At 45.7% G+C, this 25,183-nt stretch overlaps 1 protein-coding gene across 2 annotated transcripts in view; it reads right to left on the bottom strand.

Annotated features, from left to right (window-relative positions):
* Positions 1–24,905, bottom strand: part of Nebl (nebulette) — a 347,437-nt gene extending 322,532 nt beyond the window's left edge. The window contains exons 1-2 of one of the 2 annotated variants that reach the window (XM_041630597.1): positions 24,222–24,905; positions 22,815–22,909 (exon numbers count right to left, since the gene is read on the bottom strand). In XM_041630597.1, coding sequence (XP_041486531.1) covers positions 22,815–22,909; positions 24,222–24,290 — 164 coding nt within the window. In that variant the 5' untranslated portion in view covers positions 24,291–24,905. The remainder of the gene's footprint in view (positions 1–22,814; positions 22,910–24,221) is intronic. The other variant, XM_041630596.1, reaches the window with a different exon arrangement.
* Between the last annotated feature and the right edge of the window lie 278 nt (positions 24,906–25,183).

Consider the following 25,183-nt stretch of genomic DNA (forward strand, 5'->3'; position numbering starts at 1 on the left):
GAAGAGGTGGAGACAATTTGCAGGAGTCAGCTCTCCCTTTCCATCAGGTGAATTCTAAAAACGAAACTCAGGTCATCAAGCTTGGTGCAAGTGCTTTTCTCCTCTAAGTCAGCTTGCTGCCCCAGGATAAATCGATGACTTTTATCAGTGAACATTTGATTTGAAAACCTAACTTATGCATCTATATTCCTAGGCTCACAAACATTTTCTCTGGTAATGGAGGAGGGTCATCTTTCTATCTGTTGTTTCATTGGTTAAATAATAAAGAAACTGCTTGGCCTCTGATAGGACAAAAAATTAGGTAGGCAGAGTAGACAGAACAAAATGCTGGGAGAAAGAAGCTGAGTCAGGGAGTCGCTATGATTCTCCCACTCCAGACAGATGCAGGTTAAGATCTTTCCTGGTAAGCCAGCTTGTGGGCTACACAGATTATTAGAAATGGGCTAGTCCAGGTGTGAGAGTTAGCCGAGAAAAGGCCAGATATAATGGGCCAAGCGGTGTTTAAAAGAATACAGTTTCCGTGTAATTATTTCAGGGCATAAGCTAGAGCTAGCCATGTGGGCGGCCAGGTGTCAGGATCATAGCCCACCGTTCCAATCACAACACTCTGGCAAAAATGGGTCATGGGTGTGAACACTGAAGAAGCTGGTTCACAGGCCTTGCAGGCACTCCTGCTCCATGGCCTCCTGCCCTCCATCAGCTGCTCTCACAGACTACGGTCACTCCCCTCTTCATACTGCCACAGGGACAAGTTCACTACTAAATCATATGCTATACAATAGGTTACAAATGTTAGTATATTAAAAGTTAAGTTCTTGAAGGAAAATAAAAGAGTATGCCCTGCTGGGGGCTGGAGAGATGGCTCAGCAGCTAAGAGCACTGACTGCTCTTCCAGAGGACCCAGATTCAATTACCAGCACCCACATGGCAGCTCACAACTGTCTGTAACTCCAATTCCAGTCATCTGATACCCTCACACAGACATATATGCAGGCACATAAAGTAAAGGAAATAAATTTTTAAAAAGTTTGCCCAGGCATTCTTTAGCAAACACTAAAGTCAAATTTAGAAAGTGAGGCACAAACTGAATAACACATAACCCAGGTCTAGTGACATATACACTTGCCCAATCTTAAATTAACTAAATTAAAAATAACTTTTAGGGTAAACGAGATGCATTGGTCCTTGTTCTGTGTGCACAGGCCCCAACAGCACCCGTATGTCTAGAAACCTACGATGTGCAACAGAGTGGAAGAAAGTACAACCTAAATTTTTTTTGAAACTTAAAATATAGCACTAAGTGTAAATGTTAGAGACAACGCACACGCATTTCCTCGGTAGCAACATCTCAACGTCATAAAAATAAATCTTCACAGCCAACCTTTTAAAAAAAATTAAGTTTAAACCTAACAGACAGGGGAAAAAAGAATTTCCTTCTCAAATTCTTATTCAAAATCTAAATCTTGTTTGAAGCTTAAATACTCTGAAACTGCATTCCAATTTGGAAAATCTACAGGAGTGCTTTTGAAATCTTGAGTACTGTGCATGCCTATAAAAATTGCACTTCAACTTCAAACTTCACACTCAGATCTCAGATAATCACTGTGCCGCGGCAGCTCAGTAACTGTGCCAACTGCAACACTTAAACAAATTACGAGAGGAAAATAGGTAACGCAGCGCCCGGTTCTAGAAAGAACGCCAACGGCCAAGAGGACGGCTTGGGGAAGCAGTTAGATGGTCACCAGCACTCTAGCACAGAAAGGACTTGGCTAGCTTTTGGGGGGTTTAATTGCTGATTTGGGGGCTTGTGGTTTTTGATTGTTGTTGTTTGGGACTTGGGAGCTTTGCTTTGTTTCATGACAGGGTCTCACCAACTAACCCGCACTGTCTTCACCCTCCCAATCCTCCTGCCTCAAGGTCCCAAGAGCTGGACAACAAGAGTCCGCCACCGTTCCTGACCTGGCCAACTCTTTAGAAACTTTCTGTTGCCGTTTTCTCTTCCTTTCCTCAGTCTGTCCATAAAGGCTAAACCTCCATTGTGATTGTATAGGAGCCCCTGTGGGCTGTATGGTAGCCTCAGACCAGACCCAGACCCCAAATTTCGGGAACAGAGGTTTTTAGAAAAGTTAAATATATGCACCGTGTCCCAAGTTCTGGCTGTTGGAGGGGTAAAAATAGAAAACACCAATAGAATTATAAAGAAGGGTTCAGTCTGGAGACCTTCGTCTGTCTGGGAGAGGAGAAATGAAGCTCTCTGACAGGATTTGGCAGAGGAGCTACGCCCATCTTTACTGGCATGGACGACTTTCGTTTGGCATCTTTCCAGCGTGGTTCCAAGTGCAACACAAAAAAAAAAAACAGTACAAGTGCACTTTTGTACCGATGCACAAAGAGTAACCCACCACAACAAATCCAAGATAGAAACACGAGCAGTGCTTGGAAGGTTTTGAAAGGCTAAGCCTGATGAGGAGGAAAGGGGTGTGTGTGTGAGAGGGATTTATTTTCAAAGCAAGGGGTGGGGCAAGCTTGAGGAAGAAGAAAAACAGAACACACTGTTTTTCAAAACACACATTAACTCAATTGGTGGATAAGATTTCTATCTCATAACGTTCACCTGGGAGCACTGGCTGACCAGAGAGCATGTCTACTGAAAACAAACCAGGATAGACCCGCTTCCTATCGCAGGATGCAACATCCACTCTGCGAGGCATTCCTGTCTCCCTGGAGCCCAGGCCTCTGGCATTACACAAGTCAGTCAGCTTCACTGACTGTTGAACGGCAGATGAAACGCGTCGTGACTTACTAAAACAGTAAGTTTTAAGACAGAGACTCGAGCTGACAAAGTGTCATGATAAAATTAATAATTAAAATTTGAAATTGAAATATAAATCCCAAATTGGGGACTATTAAGATTATGAATCTCCCCACCAGAATCTTTCCACTGAACTATGGCCAAGGTCACCATTGTATCTCCTTTCTCTCTTTTAAAAATCAAGAATGAGAGCTGTGCCCATTTTTCATAAAATTCCAAGCCATATTTCTTCTTGCCTTTTTCATTTGAAACTGAAATTCATTTCCTTATAAATATTTTAATGCCATTCTCCCATGAGCAGGGACAATCCTTCAGAAAACAGTTTCCTAATGGCTCCACACACTTATGCAGAAAGGTCCTGGGTAGAAGAGGAAACTACATGAGAAAGATGATGAGCCAGAAACATGTGCGCCCCATGAAGAACTGTGTGCTGAGGCTGCCGTAGCTGATTTCCCTGTTGCTGTGATAAAAGACTCCCACAAAAGCAACTTAACGGAGGAAGAATTTACTTTAGCTCACAGTCCAGGACACACTCCATCACAGCCCAGGACACACTCCATCACAACCCAGGGCACACTCCCTCCATCACAGTCCAGGACACACTCCATCACAGCCCAGGGCACACTCCCTCCATCACAGTCCAGGACACACTCCCTCCATCACAGTCCAGGGCACACTCCATCACAGCCCAGGGCACACTCCCTCCATCACAGCCCAGGGCACACTCCCTCCATCACAGTCCAGGACACACTCCATCACAGCCCAGGGCACACTCCCTCCATCACAGTCCAGGACACACTCCATCACAGCCCAGGACACACTCCATCACAGCCCAGGGCACACTCCCTCCATCACAGTCCAGGGCACACTCCCTCCATCACAGCCCAGGGCACACTCCCTCCATCACAGTCCAGGGCACACTCCATCACAGCCCAGGACACACTCCCTCCATCACAGTCCAGGACACACTCCCTCCATCACAGTCCAGGGCACACTCCATCACAGCCCAGGACACACTCCCTCCATCACAGTCCAGGGCACACTCCATCACAGTCCAGGGCACACTCCATCACAGCCCAGGGCACACTCCCTCCATCACAGTCCAGGGCACACTCCATCACAGCCCAGGGCACACTCCCTCCATCACAGTCCAGGGCACACTCCTTCACAGCTACAAGTCTAGGCAGCGGGGCTTGAAGCAGATGGTCCCATCAATTTAAAATTAGAAACAGGAAGTGGTGAGTGCTGGCATGCATCCTCAGCTCACTCTCCACCTCATACAGGCCAGGATCCTCACCCAGGGAATGGTCCCACCTACAAGGAAGATGGGTATTCCCACATCAATTATTGTAGTCAAGAAGATGGCTCTCAGGCCAGCCTAATCTAGACAGTGCTTCACCGAGACTCCCTTTCAGGTGACTCTATATCCGCCAAGTTGACAACTGACATTAACCATTAGAGTGGCCAACTTGTAATACAGAGAAAACCTGCACTTCTCTATTTTTATGCCTTATAAAAGTGTGATTGGGGGCTAGAGAAATGGATCAAGGGTTAAGAGGACCCAGGTTCGAGTCCCAGCACCCACATGCCAGCTCACAACTGCATGTAACTCCAGTGAGTGCCAGAAGATTTGACACCTTCATACAGATGTATGTGCAGGCAAAACACAAGCACATGAAACCAAAATAAATAATTTTTTAAAGTATAATTGAACCAGGCAGTAGTTGGTGCACATCTTTAATCCCAGCACTCTGGAGGCAGAGGCAGGCAGATCTCTGAGTTTGAGGCAATCCTGGTCTACAAGAGTGAGTTCCAGGGGCTGGAGAGATGGCTCAGAGGTTAAGAGCACTGGCTCCTCTTTCAGAGGTCAGGGTTCAATTCCCAGCACCCACATGGCATCTCACAACTGTCTGTAACTCCAGTCCCAGGGAATCTGACACCTTCACACCAACGCACATGAAATAAAACTAAATAAATTATTTAAAAAAAATAAAAAAAGAGTGAGTTCCAGGACTTCCAGAGCTATACAAAGAAACCTTATTTGGGGAAAAAAAGTGTAATTGATATTTAAAAACAATATTAAATACTTTCTACAAATTCCCAAGTTTATTGTGTATATATTTATCATAACATCAAGCATGAAACTACTTATGCTTTGATTGACTTTTTTCTAAAGATCCAGTTATGAATTGTGTATATCTCCCTATCCTCCCTCTCCCAATAAAATAATACGCTGGAGTACTCTCTTCCATTACCTCCTCCAAAATATGCTGAGATCTTAACCACAAATATCTCAGAATGCAACCTTAAGTCCTTGCAGAAATAACTAAGTATACAGGCATAAAGGCACAGGCCTGGAAAGCCGGCATTTAGGAAATGGAGGCAGGAGGATTGGCGTTCAAGGCCATTCTTTGCTACACCAAGTTCTAAGTCAGCCTGGGCTATCTACTCCCCTCGCAGGAAAGTGGGGGTTGGGAGAATAAGAGAAAAGGGTAAAACTGAAGTAAGTGGAAATGAAGCCATCAGGGTAGGGCCTATGCCAACAACGCTGCTGTCCTCATAAAAGGGACTGACTGGAACCCACGTGCACACCAAGGGATAATGTGAAGAGAGAATCTGGCCACCTGCAGGCCAAGGAAGGAGGCCAGGAACAGCTTCCCATCCAGTCTCGAAAAGTATCCATCCTTTCCTCACACCCATCATACCCCTCTAACATCTGAGATGGCGAGACACTGTTTCTCCAGTAAAAGCACTGGTCCGTGGCTTTCCGCCACAAAAGCCTAAGGAGCTAGCACAGGTGCCTGAGAACTTTTGACGTCTTCCCAAACCACCCATGCACTTACCCATGGAGAGTTTTGCCAGGAATTAATGTCACACTTATTAGGCAATGATTCCTACAATCTGTCTCTTCCCCGTTCTAAAAGTTAAATGAAAAATTCCCCCATCCCCAAAGCTCTCTCTTATGGCAGTTTCTCAAAATGAATAGGCGATCCTAAACACAGCTAATGGTGTCCACTCTCAACAGTCGGGCAGACGACAGTATTTATTCAGGGTACCAGAAGAGGTAGGGAGTATATTACCATCCACTGAGACTAGGTATTCTGCCTGGCAGAAGGGTGGCTGGGACATCATTTTACACATCAAGGCACAAAAGAAGGAAGGATCCTAGCCTCAGTGAGTCCCAAGATTCCCAGTGCCACCCTTTGGATCCCAGGATCAGAACCTGAAAAATGCTCCCAGATGCTTCAGTATGCTACAGCTCAATACCTAGGAAGTCAAACCTTTTACCAGCTGAAGAAAGGCTTCATATTTTCTTCTTTCCTCTCCCACTTGGCCATGGTAGGGTTTAATATCAGGACTCGGGCCTCACACAAGCTGGGTAAGTGCTCTCTACCACTGAGTTATACCCCCAGCCATACTTTAATTCCTTAATGACATTAATGCATTTTAATGCAGTCATATGTAGTGATATTTTATTTATATTTTAATAAATAAAACTTGCCTGAAGTTTAGAGAGTAAAACAGCCACACTGGCCAGTCTTATAGACCAGGCCACAATAACACACACCTTTAATCCCAGTAGCCACACTAGTTTGCCATAGAAACTGGCCAGTGCATGCCTTTAATCCCAGTGGCGCACACCTTTAATTCTAGAACGAGAGAGGAGTATGAAACGGGAGGAGACAGCTCTCAGTCACAGTCTCATTCTGAGATTCTTGGAGGCAGGATGCCATTTCAGACTAAGGTTGAGGTAAGAGACAGTAGCTGGCTGTTTTGTTTTTCAGAACTTCAGGTTGAACCCCAATTTCTCTGAGTTTATATTGATGGTGCTTCAATCACTTGCTTCTTAGTTGAAAGGCTAAAGAATAGGAACCCCGGAACTCCACTGTTGTCTGTCATCATTTATTATCACGATGCCGTCCCCAAACTGTGGCTCATGTTTTCCTTCAGGGACTTGGAGCAGTCATTCCTCTTCTACCTTGAGCATGAAGCAAAGTTGGCCTGATATACAAAAAGCCCTACGTATCAAGCCCATCACTTTAAAAAAAAATCTTCTCTCAGCGCACAAGTGCTTTGAAAATCCCTTTGCCTTTGCCTGTCGGTTTCCCTGGATTAATCCTAATGCTGGCGCCCTCCTCTGCATGTGTAGCTACCCACCCTATCTATGCCTACTACTCTGCGCTCAGAAGCCTTCCAGCTCAGCCCTCTGTTACCTTCTGCTTTGTTTCAACAGCTTAACCTCTCTTTTCCCCCTCTGAAATAATGGGTACTTTTTATTTCAACTTATTTTGTAAAGTCTTCTGTCCCACTGAGTCACTTCCTTGAGTCCCTCAGTGGCAGAGTGAATCTGAAGTGCCCCCAAAGATCTGGGTGTCAAAGCTTGGCCCAGGTTTGGTACTTTCTGGTCAGGAAACCTTTAAACTGGGGCCCTGTGGTGATCATTGCGGACATGGCTTCTTTTCGACTTTTTTCCTGGTTGTGGGAAAAAGCTCTGTTCTATTCAACACCCTCTACCACAGTGCCTGTCTTGTCGCGGGCTCAGACATGAGTTGACCCTTCCAACATGAAGTCAAAACAAGCCTTCTATCTGCATAAGATGGCTTAGCTCAGGTGTTTTGTTACAGTACTGGAAAGCTGACTAACATACCTTCTTTTGTCTACTTGAGAAATCGTTATAAAAGGCCAATTGTGTGCCAATGGACACACAAAGCAATGTTGACAGGGCTCCTGCCCACTGCGCACAGACTTCCCAAGCCCAGGCCCCCTGACCAACAAAGCCTTTCCTCCTCCCCACACTATGCTTTTCCTGAAGACTGGGCATGGGGTAACTGGGAAGTTTTCCTCTTTTCTTAACTTCAATAGAACTGAGACCATTTATCTCAAAGTCACTGCAACTACCATCCTGCCACCTAGTTATCTACTTTCCGAATCTACTTGAAAGCAATGAAATTATAAAGAAAACAAAGCAAGAAACCAAGTGACATTGTGTTTCCACTTGCAGCGGATAGCTCACCGTGGCAAAATGTTAAAGGGTTAAAAAGCAGGGGCTCTATTTCCAGCGTGGGCACCAGCCTTGTGGCAGAGCCGCCTGTGTTCTTTTACTTCGTCCCCACCCCATTGTCTATCATCATTTCACCTGCAAGTTCTTCCCTACACAGGGCTTCACCTCCCAGACATGTCACAATTTCGTCACCCTGTCTGTCCATGCTCTGTGCCTGCCCTACTTCCGGAGCTCCTGTGCTTTCACCGGTATCTGTGTTGGTGCAGACGGGAGAGCATGAGTATCCCCCCCCTCCTTATCTCATCCGAGCATCACTTGATCTCTCCTCCATGTAGGTGCCTCTTTTATATGACCACCTGTCTTCTCCCACTGCAGAATTAATTTTTAAATCCTCTGTGACAATGTCTCCCTGTCTCCCAGCCCACCAGGACTGGGGAGAGAGAGGATGCCTGCTGTTAGATACAAGACTATTGGATCCCACCCAGAATAAATGTGCTATTTTAAAAAAAATTTTGAGACAGAGTTTCATGTCACCAGGCTGGCCTTAAACTACCGACATAGCCAAGGCTAACCCTGATCCTTTGGGGTCCGAGGCATGTACCACCATGCTCAGATTACATAGTACTGGGGATCAAAGCGAGAATCCCACGCGTGTTAGGCAAACACTTTCCCAGCGGAGCCACATCGCCTGTCTGCCTTCTCCCCTTTGGGATCATAGATGTGCCCTCCATACTCAGCTGGAATCAATATGCTTTTAAGTCCCCAAACGTGTTTACTCCTCATCTGCTGTGTCATCGCTGTGTGAAGGAAGAGACAACATCTTCCAGACGGCCATTAAGTGGGACACTTCCAGGGCACAGACCACTCAACCTCTGGGTGCTCAGAAACGTAAGAGATACACAAATAAAGCAGCTCCAGACTCCCAGGCAATTAAACCCAGTGTTACATAAGAACCATTTTAAAAAAAAGAAAGAAAGAAGAGTACAGAGGCAAATCCTCTAAACAAGGATCTTTCTTTAGCAGCCTGAGAGGAAGAACTGTGCTAATATGGTGTTTCTATTCCCGACAGGAATAACCCTTAATTATTATGTGCCTAAAGCATCTAGAAATTTTAAATAGAATTTCATGTAATGTTAGGAAAATCAGAGAACTACGTCACCGGCAACAGGAAAGACCTTAAGCAGAGACAATGAGAGAGAATCAGAGAGATGGGGGTGGGGGAGCACAGATCCCACTAAGTTGTCTGTAGGGTTCTGAAAATGGAAAAGACAGAAAGTTTAACCAAGAAGATAAAATTGTTCTGTAAAAGAATAGAGGATGTTGGAGATTGTTTGCTGCATGCACTCGAATTATAAAATAAGGAGTGAGGACGCATGGGTGCGATCCGAGCACTAGAGAGGTGGAGGCTGACAAATAGCTGGGCCTCACTAGCTGAGCGACCTAACCTATGTGGCTGGTGAGAGACCCTGCCTCAGAATATGGTGGAATGTACCTGAAACAAAACTTCATGTGTGCGTGTGCACACATAAACACACAGACACTTCATTCATGAGAAGATGGGGCCATTAATACTTGACTACATTAAGTTCTAGGGGGGAAAATAAACGTATTTCCAAGAAAAACATACATGACGTGTAAATGAACATGTGTGGCCTTTCATCTAAAATTATGGTTGATAGTTGTTGTTACTTGTCAATTTGGCAGAGTCTAGAATCTTACAAGAGACAGGTTTCTGGGTATGCCTGTGGGGGAATATTTTTACTACTTTAACAGGGTTGGGAAGACCTGCCCACTGTAGGCAGCACCATTCCCTAGTTGGGATCCTGAGCTGTGTGGGTCAAAAAAGAGCGGCAGCATGTAGTTGCTGTTCTCTGCTTCCTGATTGTGGGTGGGCTAGAACCAGCTGCTTCAGGCTCCTTGATTTCTTCGTTGTGGACTATACCCTGAAGCCGTGAGCCAAAATAAGCACTTTCTTCATAAAGTTCGGCTTGACCTTATTACAGCAGCAGAAAGAATGCTAAGAGCCACACAGGATTTGCTTCTGAGGCTTTGGGAAAACAGTCACACAGCAAAGTCATTTTCACAAGCTACTTTCATAAACATTTCTCTTGTCAGCCTTGTTCAAGAGTGCATCAGTGATGAACAATCTAGCTGTACGTGGCAGCATTTCACCGCATCAGAAGTGCTTGTCACTACCCAGGTCAAGTGTTATCAGTTCAAGCAGGGCCAGTTCTAGAAAGGATTGACACATGGACTCTTATGGAGAGACGCATCCATGCCTTCTCATTGAGTCAGTTGTTGGCTAGCGGGGCCTGGAATAAAGCTGAACTACACTGTTCCAAGAGCCAAAGGCTCACCACCTCGTCACTGACAGACCTGGCTGAGCAATCTATTAGATGTCGGGTGAACACACAGCGGACGCTTTAATACGCAAAGGCAATTAGAACCACCCTGCCCTCGAGGACGCTTATAGAAAAGATTTGTTTATAAAAGATAAATATTCAGAGTTCCTCAGAAGTTCTTCCCTTGACTAAGTCCTCCCAGAGAAGCAACAAACTCGTGTGTGTCTGTATGTATATGTGTGTGTGTGTGTGTGTGTGTGTGTGTGTGCTTCCTAACTTCTGTGAAGCAGCAAACTCGAGTGTGTGTGTGAGTGTGTATGTGTGAGTGTGTATGTGTGAGTGTGTGCGTGTGTGTGTGTGCGCTTCCTAACTTCTCTTAAGGGATTAACTACAGATAGTGATCCTCATGCTATAACGAGATAAGGAGGTTTGTGATGTGCACAAAGGGTGCATTGACGGAGACAGGTGGAGCACAGCTACTGTATAGAAAGACATTGAATTGACCTTTGTCTCTAGTTTCTGATAGGCATACTCCAAACACTTGGACTTTCTTAAGGAACTGGAGTGACTTCTGTCCTTCACGAACCCCTTGGACAAAAAACTAAACTGTATGCTGTCAATACAGCTCAAAGTGGGCTGGCTATTCTAAAAGACCACTTAATTCATTTGAGCTTTGAGTAGGGTTATACCAACAACTTCCTCCAGAGAGTGGAGGGGGTTAGAGACTCAACAGTCACATGGCAAATGACTCTATTAGTTGTACCTAAATAATGAAACTCCAAAAAACAGTCTGGACATCAGAGCCTGGTGGGGAGTCCTGGTTGCTGAACACATTAGTGTTGGGGGTGGAGGGACGTAACAGATCCTGGCTCCACAGAGCAAAAGCAGGGAATCACCATGCCCAGTGTTCTCCCAGATTCTGGCCTATATGCCTTTTCACTGGATGACTTTGATTTGTTTTTTTTTTTCCCCTTGTGTTGTGTTTGCACATATGTATGTACAAGAGCACACACCCATACCTATGTGTACAGTAGCCAGAGGAGGGTGCTGCTCTGCTCCCCTGTTGCTCTGAGCTGTATTTCCTCTGGACAGAGTCTTTCACTGAGCCCAGAGCTCACCATTGTTTGTTTAGGCTGGCGAGCAAACCCCAGCAATCCTCCCTTATCGCCACTCCCAACAGGCACGTACGTCTGGCTGTTTGCATGAGTGCTGGGACCTGAACTCAAGCCCTTGTGTTTATCAAGCAAACACTTACCCACTGAGACGTCTCTCCAGCTCCCTGGTTTGTATCTTTGATGATAAAAAGAAAATTTTCTTTCTAATTAATTTATTGGGGTTTCATCCAGTGTACTTTGATCATGCCTCTCCCAACTCCTTGCTGAGTTCTATGCCTCATCCAAACTAATTATCATATTTGAAAGAGTTGATGTCACTCTGAAATTTCCATCCAGTAGGTCAGGAATGTGGCTGGCAGAGAACTCCTTAACTGTGGCTGGAATCTTAAGAAGGCACCCTTCTTGTTAGGGACCAAGCCCTTCACTTGTGGAACGATGCCCACTCCAGTACTGCTTTGCAGTACTGCAACACTCACTTTCAACACCTTCCATATTTGCCAGAAACGGCCCCTTACACATATAAATCTCTTCCAGTCGACCTGCCTTTCCTGGTCTCCATCTCCAAGCCCTGGCTGAGAAATCCCCAGTTTCCAGCTCAGCAGGAAATCCCCACAAATGAGGTCACCAAAGCAACTGCGGCACAAGATAAGCCTGATAATGCATGGAGAAACTGAGGCATCGGAACTACAGAGAGGCTGGGAAGAGGACACGGAGGGAGCTCATAGGCCAGCTCGCCTGACACACACGGCAGTGAACAACGAAAGACCCTATATCAAGCAAAGTGGAAGTGAACATTGACACTCAAGTCTGCGACCTATTTCCTCCACATTCATACTACAGTATACACACAGCCGAAGACTTAAAAAAAAAAGCTATAATAAATGCACAGAGGGAAAGTCCAATAGTTGACTAAAAAATTCAGTGTACTTCACAAAGGTAGTCCTAGCTCTGAAGATAAAAGTAATTCGTACATAGAGTCATAAATAAGCAAGACTAAATGGTTAAATCTGGGTGTTTGATAAATTATGATAAAATCATCCTTAATCTTTGCTTACTCTTTATTATGTGCCCAAAATTTTGCTAATTTAATTTTATTATTCTAACAAATTCTTACTTCTAAGAGATAGTCTATAATTGTACCCATTCTGCAGGTGAAGCTATTAAGACTTCAGCTAGGAAACTCAATAAAAGCCTCAGAGCCAGTAGCCCAGTGTGACTCAAGAGAAGAGGAGCAACTGAGAAACAGACAAAAGATGGTTGTGAACATCTGTTAGACACTCAGCCTGGAGGCAATGGAGTACCACCAGATGTGTCTCTACAGGGCACACTGTGGCCAGAATCACATACTGACAGGTAACTATGGTGGCAGGAGAACTGCTAAAGGACAATTAGACAATGGTAAGGACAATGGGCAAACATGGGAAAGGCTGAACCCAGGAAGGGCCATGGGATGGCTATGTGGAGATAAACAAGGAGAGGTGATGGGATGCATGAAGCTCAAGAATCCGGAGAGACAGCGGGAAAGTGGCCTTAGAAGAATGACATACACTATCCAAGGCATCAAACCACCAAGAGCGCATCAGTGGAGACTGGACACCAGGCTCACAGGAGCATGCTGATTTTACAGAGGCTCTGAGTTCCCTGCCTGTATCAGGTCACTTACAACTAGCTCCAGGAGATGCAGCGCTCTCTTCTGGCCTCCACAGGCAACTGCACTCATGTGCACATATCTACACATAGACAGACACACACAATTAAAAATTACAAGTAAATCTCTTTTTAAATACTTGTGAGTAGAGCAGGCCTTCTCTCCTTAGAAAAAGATTGATCATCCTTATTTTTGATTATGGGTATTGTGGGTGTATATGTGTGTGAAAAGGCCAGAAGAGGGCATTGGATCTTCTTGAGTGGAAGCAGTGGAAGCAAGCCTTCTCTATTGATGTATGTACTGACTGAAAGCTTGTGCCTAGCCTGAATTTGATAGACATCATGCTCTTGATCAGTTAATGGATCATGAAGTCGCATTTAAGGATCACAATTATTAGCAGGCAACAATATGACATCCCCCTGCCATTCAGATCCGTAAGCCCCTGGCTGAGTATCATCACGCTATGGCTCCAAGCTCGCTTGTTGGTTTGCATCTGCCTTTGATGAATAATGAGCATCCAGGGAGCTAATCAAGGATTCTTGTCTAAAAGTCTTTTTAAACCCCTGAGCTGAAGCAGGAGCATAACAGACCACCAGCCTCGTTCTCAGTCCATGGGACTTAGGGATGCACACAGTGAACTGGCTGCCTTCTGGCCCCTCCTAGACTTCAGTGGGAAAGAGCCAGCAGACTGTAGAAAGGTAAACAGAAGCTGAGCGCCTCAAGGCCACTCCTTCCAGGGCTTCATCTAGAAAATGCAAAGCCAAATACAAACAAAACTAACATCGGGCTTCCAGCTCCACAAGAAACAATCGTGGACAGTTAAGCCTGGTCTTTCACACACATCCTTCTCCACTGCTATGTCAGTGACCCCATCCAGTCTTAACCAGGAAGAGCCACTGGGTTCCTTGGAGAGTTTTGCTGGGTTCCAGCAGTAAACTTGAGCACAGAAGGATCAATAACAATCCTTTTTACTCAGGCTCTGAATTGTGCTGGGGACTCAACTCATAAATGTTACCCAAGATCCCACTTCTAGTGCTAAAAGCCCAGATCACACTAACCCTGCAGCAGAAACAGCAAACAAAACTCGCCCTCTTCCCTAGAGACTGCAAGGGGGCTCGGTGCACCAGAGGACAGGGTGCCTGCCGTGCACCCCAATGTCTGTCTTTCTTACTTCCTGACTTCCTTGGGAACCACTTGGTAAAACATTCATCTGAAAATGTTTAAGGAAGACATACAACCATGTCCTCTTACTCCAGCCTCTGACACATAATCAATAAGTCCTCCAGCGCACACATCTATATCACGCATTGACCTTGCATTTCACCAAGACACAGAAGGTATTGCCTGTGCTCCGTCTCGGAATCTCTGCTAACCTCACATCATTCCATACCAAATGCATCACCCTGAAGAGACAGAAGGCGCACATCAAAGACACCTTTTGGAAGTATTTTCAAATAGGGAGGAATTCCATGAGCAGTCTGTAAACACAATCCTCTGAAGTTTCCAAAGATAATAAAACGAGTCAAATTTTGTCAGTGCCTTAAGGAGGTGCCTGAGAATCAGAACATTTCACATATATTCTAGAACATTTCATGGGACATAAAGTATATCCTCCTCTCCTTTTCAATCACCAAGAGGAAGAAGAGGAAAGATGGGCACACAAGGGGAGGAGGGGGAAAGATCTGCCATCCTTTAATATAAATGTTTATGTCAAGGAATAAAGACTTAATTTTTCCCCTGAAGTACACAACGTCAAGGCAGGCAAGGCATATTCTAATCGCTGCTCATCAGAACTCCAGCGTACCACAATGTCTTTCCTTCGAAGTTAAGACTGTGACATTTTCTCCAATCTCTGAGAAATATTAGGTCATGTCACTAATTTGCTGTGATAAATAACAGGACTGACATGCGGGTGCCTGATAGGCATCATTTGATGTGTTGATGTTCACAAACATCCTCCCGCCATTTCGTCTCTGTAAGGTCCTTGTTGAGAAGACACACCCCCCCCTTTACAAATTACAATGAAAACGCACAAACATGGATAAGGAATGTTTCAGAACGCGTCCCCAGGTACACCTGAACCTTTAAGCATCAACAATGAATCCTACCACATCCAAGCCTGGAATTCACAAGCCTAGCTGGTCAATAAGGACATTTCACTCCTTTGCTATTCAGATTTGGAAAAAAACTTTCAGACTCCTCAGAGCCTAGCCCACACCTTGCTCCTAAATTGTCCAGCTTCTTCTTGCCTTCCTAGGAGAAACCAGCGGGGCCCCATGCTGAATTAGGAATAAGCGCAGAGGCAGCACTCAGAGAGGTTAGCATGACGACAGTCCCCAAGAAAGCCTTAATGCCAGCTGAGCATCATCTCATCATCACATGGAAGATTCAAGGGACAAGCAAGTGAGCAAAACAGAACCCTCCCCTTCCCGAGTGGACACAGATAGATCCCTCACAGCAAGGTATGTGTGTGCCACAGTTGATCTAGGGGCTAACGGTACCAGGTTGGCCCCCAGGAAAAGTGTGGGGCTTGCATGATGTAAGCTTGTGAAAGCAACAGCTGAAGTCCATTAAAGGCCCACTTCCAGGCCACCAACACCCTGTTCCTCACCATACCCATGGACAACTCTCAGTGCTTTCTGGCATACAGGGCATAACTACAAACTAGCCTGTCTCAAACTTTTAGCACTCAAGTGCATGTTCATGTTTTCTCTATGTTTGATACTTATCTTTCTTTCTTCCAATTCTGGTTACAGGAATGGCATTCCACAGTGCAAAAACTGGTATGGGTGGGGCTAGCGGTGTGGCTTGGTGAGACAGTGCTTGCCTACCGTATATGAGGCCTCAGATCTGATCCCCAGCACCACATACACACACACACACACACACACACACACACACGGGCATGCACACACACGTACACGCACACACACACATACACACACAGATGCACACACACGTGCACGCACATACACACACACGGATGCACACACACGTACATGCACACATGCACACACACTTCAATATGACTTTTTCTATTAGGGTAACTGCTATTATTTATGTGCTGTGCTTCTCCATCTTTCTGTACTTTTCCTTCGCCCCTCAAAAATCTCCCACGGTGAAAAGGGCACTATTGTCTGCTGAAGGTCAGCTATGTGCTGCTCCTGGCTTTCGCAATCTTCACCGGGTGCTGTGAGTTTGGCAGGTTATGGTTTAAATGTGTACCAAGACACACACAGGTTTTTGTGTGTGAACACTTGGTCTCCTGCTGGTGGCGCTATTTGGGGAAGTTACTGAATCTTTATGAAGTTGGACAAACTGTCTGGATACAGGACATTAGGGGGACCTTGAGAGCTACAGCCCTACCCACTTTCTCACTCTGCTTCTGGTCTGTCACCACCATGTGACTATCTACAAGCCCCCAATTCCATGTCTTCCCTACTGTGCTGGGCTATGCCCTCTGCGACTGTGAGTCTAATAAACCTCTTCTCTCTGAAGTTACCGCTTTCAGGCATTCTGCCCCATAGTTAGAAAAGTAAATAATACATGTTATTACTGTTCTTGTTTTATAGAGGAAGAATAAACAATCCAAAGACTTGTTCTAGAAGACAAGATGGTGTCAGGATTCAAACCCATCAATGCCAAGCTCCAAAGTGTCCATGACAAGCTGTGCAGGTCAGGAAACCCTCAGTAACCACTGCTCACTAACAGTAGGGAACTCACAAATCCCCTTGAAATAGCCACAGAGTGTTACACGACCAAATTTGGAAGGTGGACACAGAGATAAGGGAAACAGGAGGTGGGATGGGCGTGGAGCTCAGGTCTGTGTTTCATTACTTTCCCTTCCCTGTCCTCTGATAACCTCAGAAAGAGTACTAACAAGGAGTTAGCACAGAGAAGAGCGAAGTGAGAACCAGAGGAGCCTTGGCCCTGATATGCACCCGCAGGACAGGCTGGCAGAAGCGCACTGACCATTCTGAGTGGCTCTTAACGAGCAGCGCCCAGCTCAGCATCTTCCAGGCTGGAGCTAGCCAATGAATATTCACAAGGGGAAATGCCAACGCAGCCAGAGAGAGAAAGCAAAGGCAACACACAGCTCCTGCTGTTTCATTTTCCAAAGTCGGACAAAATCATGTTAAGTGAGACTCTTTGGTGGGAGGGAATCTTATTGGAAAGATGACTAAATGTACTTAGCACAGATATCTGTGGGTTTGGGATATTTTTTGGTTTTTGTTTTCGGGTTGTTTTGTTTTGTTTTTACTTCACAATTAATACATTTGACACAATCAGGACAAATGTTCACACACAACCCCCCATTGCCCTACACACAAGCATGCACACACACACACACACACACACACACACACACACACAAATCTGCAGAAGGAATGACTTGGGGAAATTATTGGCAAGGTCATATTAAACTATTGCATCATTGCCTGGTCCTTCCCTGGACCTAAGATAATGTGACATTTGGTGGAAGCATATTAAAGGCCAGTCATTGATATTGCTACTTCTAAGCAATAATGTCTTCTCAGAAAATTCTAAGAACCAATATATTTTTTTGCAAACACATAATGAATGCAAATTTGACTTTCACACACAATAAATTAAATAATTTGACAAATGGCCTTGGGGTTTATAGTCTTTGTGTGGCATGTGGAGTATCAGAGTGTTTGTAGTTTAGCTTGGCATATAATTCACTCATAAATACAAGCTGTGTTTTTTGTCTAATCATCTCGTGTTATTTTCCCCGCACCTCTAAGCAGTAAGAACCTTGCTCAGTCCTCTTTGCTTTGCAAGTTCTAAGATGCAGAAAATCCTGAATGTGCTAACCAAGAATCCACTGCCGGCTTATGAAATATAAAGGCTTATGAAAACATGGCACGTACTCAAGCAGACCCAGTTTGTTTTTAAATATTTTAATAGTGTGCAGTGCTATGTTAGGAACTACATGTGCATTGCGTCCAGTCTCCTGTCGAGCATATACTCCATTCTGATCATCCTAACAAAGAGATCAAAATGTAAATACCATGTAAATTACATTTTATACATGTCCTCCTTTGCATGAAAGCAAACAGAATACTTATTTCTTCTCTAAGCACATGAGACTATAAACAAGCAACGCATCTAAACCCAAGAAGCTTTCACTGGCTCATTCCATTAAAAAAAGATGCCCTCAGGTATCAATTACAAAGAAAATGCCTGGGCTTATGCTTGCAAATCTTAAGCACAACGTTAATATTTATTTCAAAGAGTCTCAAGCTAATTACATACGCTACTGTCTAAAAGAAAATACCACATAAGTACTCTGCCTGAAAACTCTCTTAAGAGACTATCCACGCCACGAGAATTGCCAGCAGAAATTGAATGCCTGACACTGAACTTGAAGTAGCCAGAAGAAGTTGGTGTTTTCCTAACGACTAAATGTAAGCTATGCACCCTGACTGGATCCTAAAATAAGGCATGCACACGCTCGCACACACCCCACACACAAACTGAAAAAGATGATCTGAGGACAATGAAAGAAACGTAGGTTAAACATGGGCCAAATATAAATGTTATCAATTTTATTTTCTTACACATGAAAATGGTTCTGTTGATTCTTGAAGAAAATATCTTTATTCTTAGTGCACGATATCATGTTTCAGGATGAAATATGACAAGATAAGAAACTGGCCAATGGCCTGACAATATTTAAAAATTGTAGAGAATTAGATGTAGGAGAAAAGGATGAAGCAAAATTGGCCAAAAGTTTAATAAAAGTTGATTCCAGGTAAGAAATACACAGATGGTCAATGTAATCTGCCCTCCTTACCTGTGAGGGCCATATCTCACCTACTCACAGATGAAAACTACTGGGAAGTGGGAATCTATACAAAATGTGCAGGCCTTTTTCCTGTCGTCACTCCCTAAGCAATACAGCATGAGAACCATTTGCATGGCTTTTACATTGTGCTTGGATAAGTAATCTGGAGGTGACTTATCATATGTAGGAGGACATGAGCAGGTTATATGCAAACACTACATTCCTTTCTCCAAGGGCCTTGAGCATCTACCAATATTGCTAAAGAGAGACGGGAGGGGTTGCTGGAACCTATACACCTCAGTTACTAAAGAAGGACTGTATTCTTTTTAAGATATTTTTTGACATTTGAGCACATGTATGTATCAACTACTGAACCAAACGAGGTACAGATAAAATATCGCTTTCCACGGACAGACAGAAAACACTTCCTTTTCCTGAAGCTTAATTCATTGAAGAATCAATTTTCCACCACTGACCCAGAGAAATGATGGCCACCCTTCTGTCTGAGACTACAGGGAACAGATGACTGACAAGCACCACCTGAATTAGAGCAGATGCATGGGATCCCCAGAGGGTAATCCACATGGACCAGGTCACATGGCAACACATGCCCTTAGAAAAATATGAACTGAAAACAACGGATACCTCTGAGCCTGGAAACATCATAGCGAACAGATCCCGCAACTCGCGGAGCCTTATTTTCTGGAGAAAGTATGCTAAGATAGGGTGCAAACTTGAGCAAAGTTAGACAAATACGAAACTTCAGCTCTCTCATTCACCCAGGAGAGGTGAATTCCTGCCTTCCTTTTAGCTGTTGAATAAAGTGAACTGCCGGGTCCCAATAATAAGCCAAAGAACCAGGTGGTACTCTAACACTTCTAGGTGAGATTACTAACCATCAATATTTAATTTAGAGGTATCTAAAATGAGTGAAAACTAATATTCAAGCCCAGAAATCTCATGGCGTGGTATTTCCTATTGATGGAGTTCTTTTGCTTCGGGTACAAATCTCAGTGTCTTGGCACTAATTCACTGTTGAGTCATAGTTCAAACTAGCTAGCCTTTCCCACCCTGTTCAGGTCTTGCAGCGCACTGTGAGACTCTCACAGAACAGAGCTGCTGTAAGCTAACTTGCTTCTTGTTTTTCTTTCTAGAATCTATGTGTGTGCGCGCACGCACATGCTCATTCACATGTGTATTCCAATACATGGGGGTACATTTATGTAAGCATGCATACGAAGGACAGAGGTCAACCATAGGTACCATTCTCAATCCTCAGGAGTTGTCTACCTTGTTGGTTTTTGAAATGGGGTCTCTCACTAACCTGGAGCTCAACATGTATGCCAGACTGGCTGGTCCGCAAGCCCCAGACCTTCTTACCATGTCCTAATTTTCTACATGGTTTCTGGGGAAAGAATTCAGGGTCTCAAGATTGTGTACAAGCACATAAGCCAGTAAGCCACCTCTCCAGCTTCCTTCCTCTCTTTCTATCTTTCTTTTTTTTAATTTCTTTTGTCACTCAATGTATCCATCTCTTTTGCAATTGTTATTCTCTCCTTTTCCCTCTAAACCCTGAAGGCCCTTTTGGGGAACCCAAAAAGCATTGTTGTGGATTGGGTTAAACTTCAGGCAGTAAAGTTATAAGGGATCCTTCCTGATCCTGAATGGCTCATAAAGCTGGGGTCATTAGGCCACAAGCTAAACAGTTACAGGAAGGATCGTTAATCTCCTTTCCCTAAAGAACAATTATCTTGTTTATGTGTTATCAGCCCCTCATTCTCTTCTTGTTGCACCCAGTCTTTGATCTGGAACCAGCTGTTTGTCCTCCTTAAGGAAGCAGAAGACCACGATCCCCAAAATCTCATTTTTGTCTTTAGATTTTCTCAATATGGTATAGGGTTTGGGAGGGTTGAAAACAGATTCGAAGAATATCTGTGCACTACTTGTCCAAGGAAGCCCTGAATTCTCTTCAGTCCTCAAAATTCTAATTTCTTGGAAAGCATCTGTCTATCTGTGAGCCCTAAACTAGACCAGAAAGAAATGCAAAGAAATGTTGAGGAATAATTGTTTAACTATGCAAAGATGTGATACATTTGTTTAACTATATAAAGATATGTTGCATTTGTTTATATAAAGATGTGGTGTATTTGTTTATGTGGCAGAATATTTGCTCATTTATGTAAAGATGTATTGCATTTGTTTAATTATGTGAAGCTGTGCTGCTGTTTTTCCTTGTCTGCCTCAGGCACCTGATTGGTCTAATAAAAAGCTGAATAGCCAATAGCAAGGGAGGAGGTACATGCTTCTGGGAAGGGAAATTAAGTAGGAGGAGGAACTTAGACTTGGGGGAAGAAAGAAAAAAGATTCCAGGAAGATGGGGGGGGGGGGAGCAGTCAAACAGGAATGGAGGAAGTAGGAAAATAAAACACACAGAATGAATGAAAGGTAAAAAGCCCCAAGGCAAAACATAGATGAATAGAAACAGGTCAAATTAAGTTAAAAGAGCTAGTGGGACAAGACTAAGGTAAGGCCGAGAATTCATAATTAATAAGTCTCTGTGTCTTTATTTGGGAACTGCTTGGTGGCCCAAAGAAAATTCCAACTACAAAGAAAAAAATTGTAATTCTCTGCCATACTGTATGTGTGTATCTGTATGTATGTATGTATGTATGTATGTGTGTGTGTATGTATGTATGCGAAACTTACGTGCACAGCAAGGAAATTAGAGAATACCAGTTGTTACTCTCCACCATCTTCCCTTGACACAGAGTCTCTCATGAAACCTGTGTAGGTAGACGGCCAGCGAGTCCTGGTGATCCCCATCTCTACTCCCCAAACGCTGAGGTTATATGTGTTGATGCTTATGGCACAAGAGCCCTTACCCACTGAGCCTTCCCCCAGACACCAGATATTTTTAAAGTTCTGCACCAGATATCTGAGCACACCGTTTGTTCACCGACTGTCTGATGACTGTTTCATACTCCCTGTCCAAGATGAAGACGGCCTGACCCTCAGCCTCCCAAAGACCTATGGGACTGCTTCAAACACTGGGAAGGAGCAGGTTCTGCCAATATTCCAGCTAGGATTTTAGAGTCATCCAGAGGTCTCTGAGCTATCTCTAGACCTGGCCATGACCATGGGGGTTAGGACTAAAAGCCCACAGTGAAGCCACTGTGTGACCAGAGGGATGCTCAGGAGAGTAAAGCAGCTCAGGTCCCAAGGCAACAAGGGAGCCCTTGGAGGTTCTGCCCAATGTGGAGTCACTTGCAGCCTCTGGAAGTGACCTGAGCCCCATTCTGAAGCTTAGCACCTCCATTTAGTTTCATTACCTGTTATGGAGGGGAGTAATATTAATGTTCCCCTTTACCCATGGGATGTTAGTAAAGATTAAATGACTCGGTATGAATAAAGTACTCTAAGCATGGCCTGACTCATGGTAAACACTGGGCTAGCTAATATTGCCCAGAACATGCCCTCAGGGGAGCCTTCAAAGAGAGTGCCACTGCTTTATTTCCCCATCTACTACTGGCAGCCAAGAAGTACCTTGTCTACTACAGGTCTACGGCAGCAGATCTGATACTAACCAGGTAGGAATCACCCCACCATTCTTTCATTCCCAGCTCAAACCCCAGAATACCTGAAGCGGTCTCAGTGAAGACCAAACCAACGAGACTTCTTTCCCTAGCAACTAGGTTCAGATATAAAACTGCAAGATAGCAACATCCTGCGATTAAAATGGAAATTGACATATGATTAAAATGGAAATCTGCCTGACATGCATGTCAGAGCCCACACATTCTCAGTGGGTAAGTTCTGGAGCTTCTAATAAACGTCCCTAAGTCTGAAATGCTATGAACTTCAAACGCTAACCTGGTGGAAAAGTCACACAAATTATCCTACACATTAGCAGGACATAAACACAGCGACCTTCGACGTAGTAAGTGACCATGAAGTCTGTGCGTTAACAGGTCATGGGCCACCTGCACGCCGAGTGGCACAGTGAGTCGATTCTTCAGAAGAGGCATGTCTACTAACTTAAGCCCTCCTGCTGGGCTACCCCTGGCACAGCGCACTGGCAATACTCACGCATTGCAATAGGGCTTCTTTTCATAGCCTTTGTAGTTGTTCATGTTGAGAGCCATCTTGCAGACCTCGCAATGGAAGCATCCTTTATGCCAATGCTAAGAAGGAAAGAAAAACAAAAACAAATACTTAACACTTCATTGCAATACCAGTTCCGAACAGAAGACCAGAATGGGCAGGGAAGGCAGCCCATATAATAACATTACCAGGAAATGTCCGTAGGTAGTAGCCCACATTTATGTTTCCAGTTCAGTGAAGAACTCAGACAGGTATTAAAGTTCGTTTTTAAATTAATCCCACCACTAGACTCACAAAGGAAGAAATGCCAAGGGTCTGCCCATATTACAGCGGAAAAGGAACCCTGAAGTCAGCTAATGGAGAACTGGGGGCGGGGAGGGGGGACCTTTAAAATGAAAGAGGATTTCTTTCCAAATGCCTAAATGTTGTGTTTGTAAGATTTTCACGCACGTGTCCACCGGAAGTCAAACAACCCACAGTAGCAGAGGTGGCCTATGTAAACACCCTTGTCCCCATCCCCACCCAGCCTCCACTAAATTGTAAAACGCTGCTCTGTCTGAGAGATGGATTACTCTACAGAGGCGTTTGTAACACCAAACGCAAATTTCACTGGGACTGCCTACGGCTGGTTTCAGTTGTCAGTCACCAGGGATCGCGCTGGGTCTGTCTCACAGGCTGTTCAACTCCATCCACACCCAGGAAGGGCAGAGCTGCTGCGACCCGGCTAAAGCCACTTCCTCTGGAATTTACCCTGGTGGAGTAGGCGCCGGTGGGTCAGCTTGCTACTCGGGCTGGGTCTTTCCTACAGGGATTATTCTTAGCACTGCGGCAGTGGCGCCCCATGGCATATTAATTGTTATTTGCCTTTTCCTAAAGCCGTTGTCACAAGAACTGTTAGGGACTGGCTGAGATGAAGGTGCCAAGATCCGTGCAGTGGGGAGGGAGGGACAGACATGACGGGGGAGGGGACGCGGCTTGTTAAATGCTCCCCACCCCTCGTTCCCAGTCTGGCTCGTGGGTGACTCAACCTGGCTGCTGGGTGCTCAACCTAGCCCCTGGGTTCTCAGCTTAGCTCCTGGTTGGCTCAGCCAAGCTACTGGATACCCAATTCTGGCTCTTCCGTGCTGGGGCTGCCATGAGTCCTTCAAGGCAACTGTGTGGATGTCGCGCACCCTACACCCGGGACAAAAGCCTTTCCTAATTCCAACACCCTTATCATTTGATCGTGGAGATCTCAGACACAACGGCTGGGGTCTTCCTTCAAGCATCCTCTCCCTGTGCCAAGAAACATACCAACCCACTCATCTTCCTAACCCAGGTGCCAAAACTTCTTGGAGCAGGTGCAGTCGGACGCCCGGCAGGTCCGTGCTGGCCAGGCGCCCCCTCGCTCACCTTATCCAGGCAATTGACTTTCTCCGTGGGATACACCACTTTTCCGCAGCGGGCGCACTGGGGATTCATTGTCGCGGTTCCCGCGGGCGGTGGCTGTTGCTGCGGCTGTGGTTAGGGGCTCCGGGGAGCCTCTGTGACATCCCCTGGAGAGCCCCGTGCCACCTCTGGGCAAGCTGAAGGGTTTCAAGCGCGGGCGAACTGGTCTGGTGGGATGCAAGGGGGCGCGGCTGGGCCTGGGGCCGGCCTCACTCTGCGACGCTGGCGCTCGGCTCCGGCTCGGGCTGTGCGCCGCTGGCTCTGCGTCGCTAGCGCTCCAGGTACCGGTGACTCACAACCACTCGCGCCCGCCCCTCGCGCTCGCTCACTCGCTCCCCCGCCTCCGCCGCCGCCGCCGTGCAGGCCAAACCCACCAGCGCGCACCGACCCAAGGGGCAGAGAACCAGCCTGTCTGGCACTGGGGGACAGAGGACAGCGTGGGGGGAGGGGATGCTAGGAACCCGGAGAACTCCGCACACAGCCACCCAATGAGGCCTGGGGAACCAGCACCCACGTTGCAGCAGCCTCACGCGCCCAGGTGGGCGGCGGCGACACAGCGAGCCAGGCGGGGGAGGTCAGAGCTGGGGGTGACTGGAGCCCGGGAAAAGCTCAAACCCGCGCACTTCCAGCCCCCTTCCTCTCTCTTCTTCCCCAGCCGGATGCCCTCCTCTCACTCCAGGGTGCTGTCCCTGACACCCAGAGGTCGGCCAAGGATGTGCCCTAGCTCCTTCTAAGGCTCAGGGGACCAGCTCTGCTTGGTACCGCCCAGCACACTGACTGACTCCCTGCCTGCGACGAGCCTGGAGCTGAAGACGCTCGCCCGGAACTGGGAGGCTCGCGGGTACCAAGAGAGTCAAGTGTCCGGTACACCCCCTTGGGCCGCCTGACTCCAACCACCGCTAGACAGAGAAAATGTGTCTATCGTG

The sequence above is a fragment of the Microtus oregoni genome, unplaced genomic scaffold (genome assembly GCF_018167655.1).
Source record: "Microtus oregoni isolate MIOR12 unplaced genomic scaffold, Mior012 000035F_ref0000213, whole genome shotgun sequence".
NCBI lineage: Eukaryota > Metazoa > Chordata > Mammalia > Rodentia > Cricetidae > Microtus > Microtus oregoni.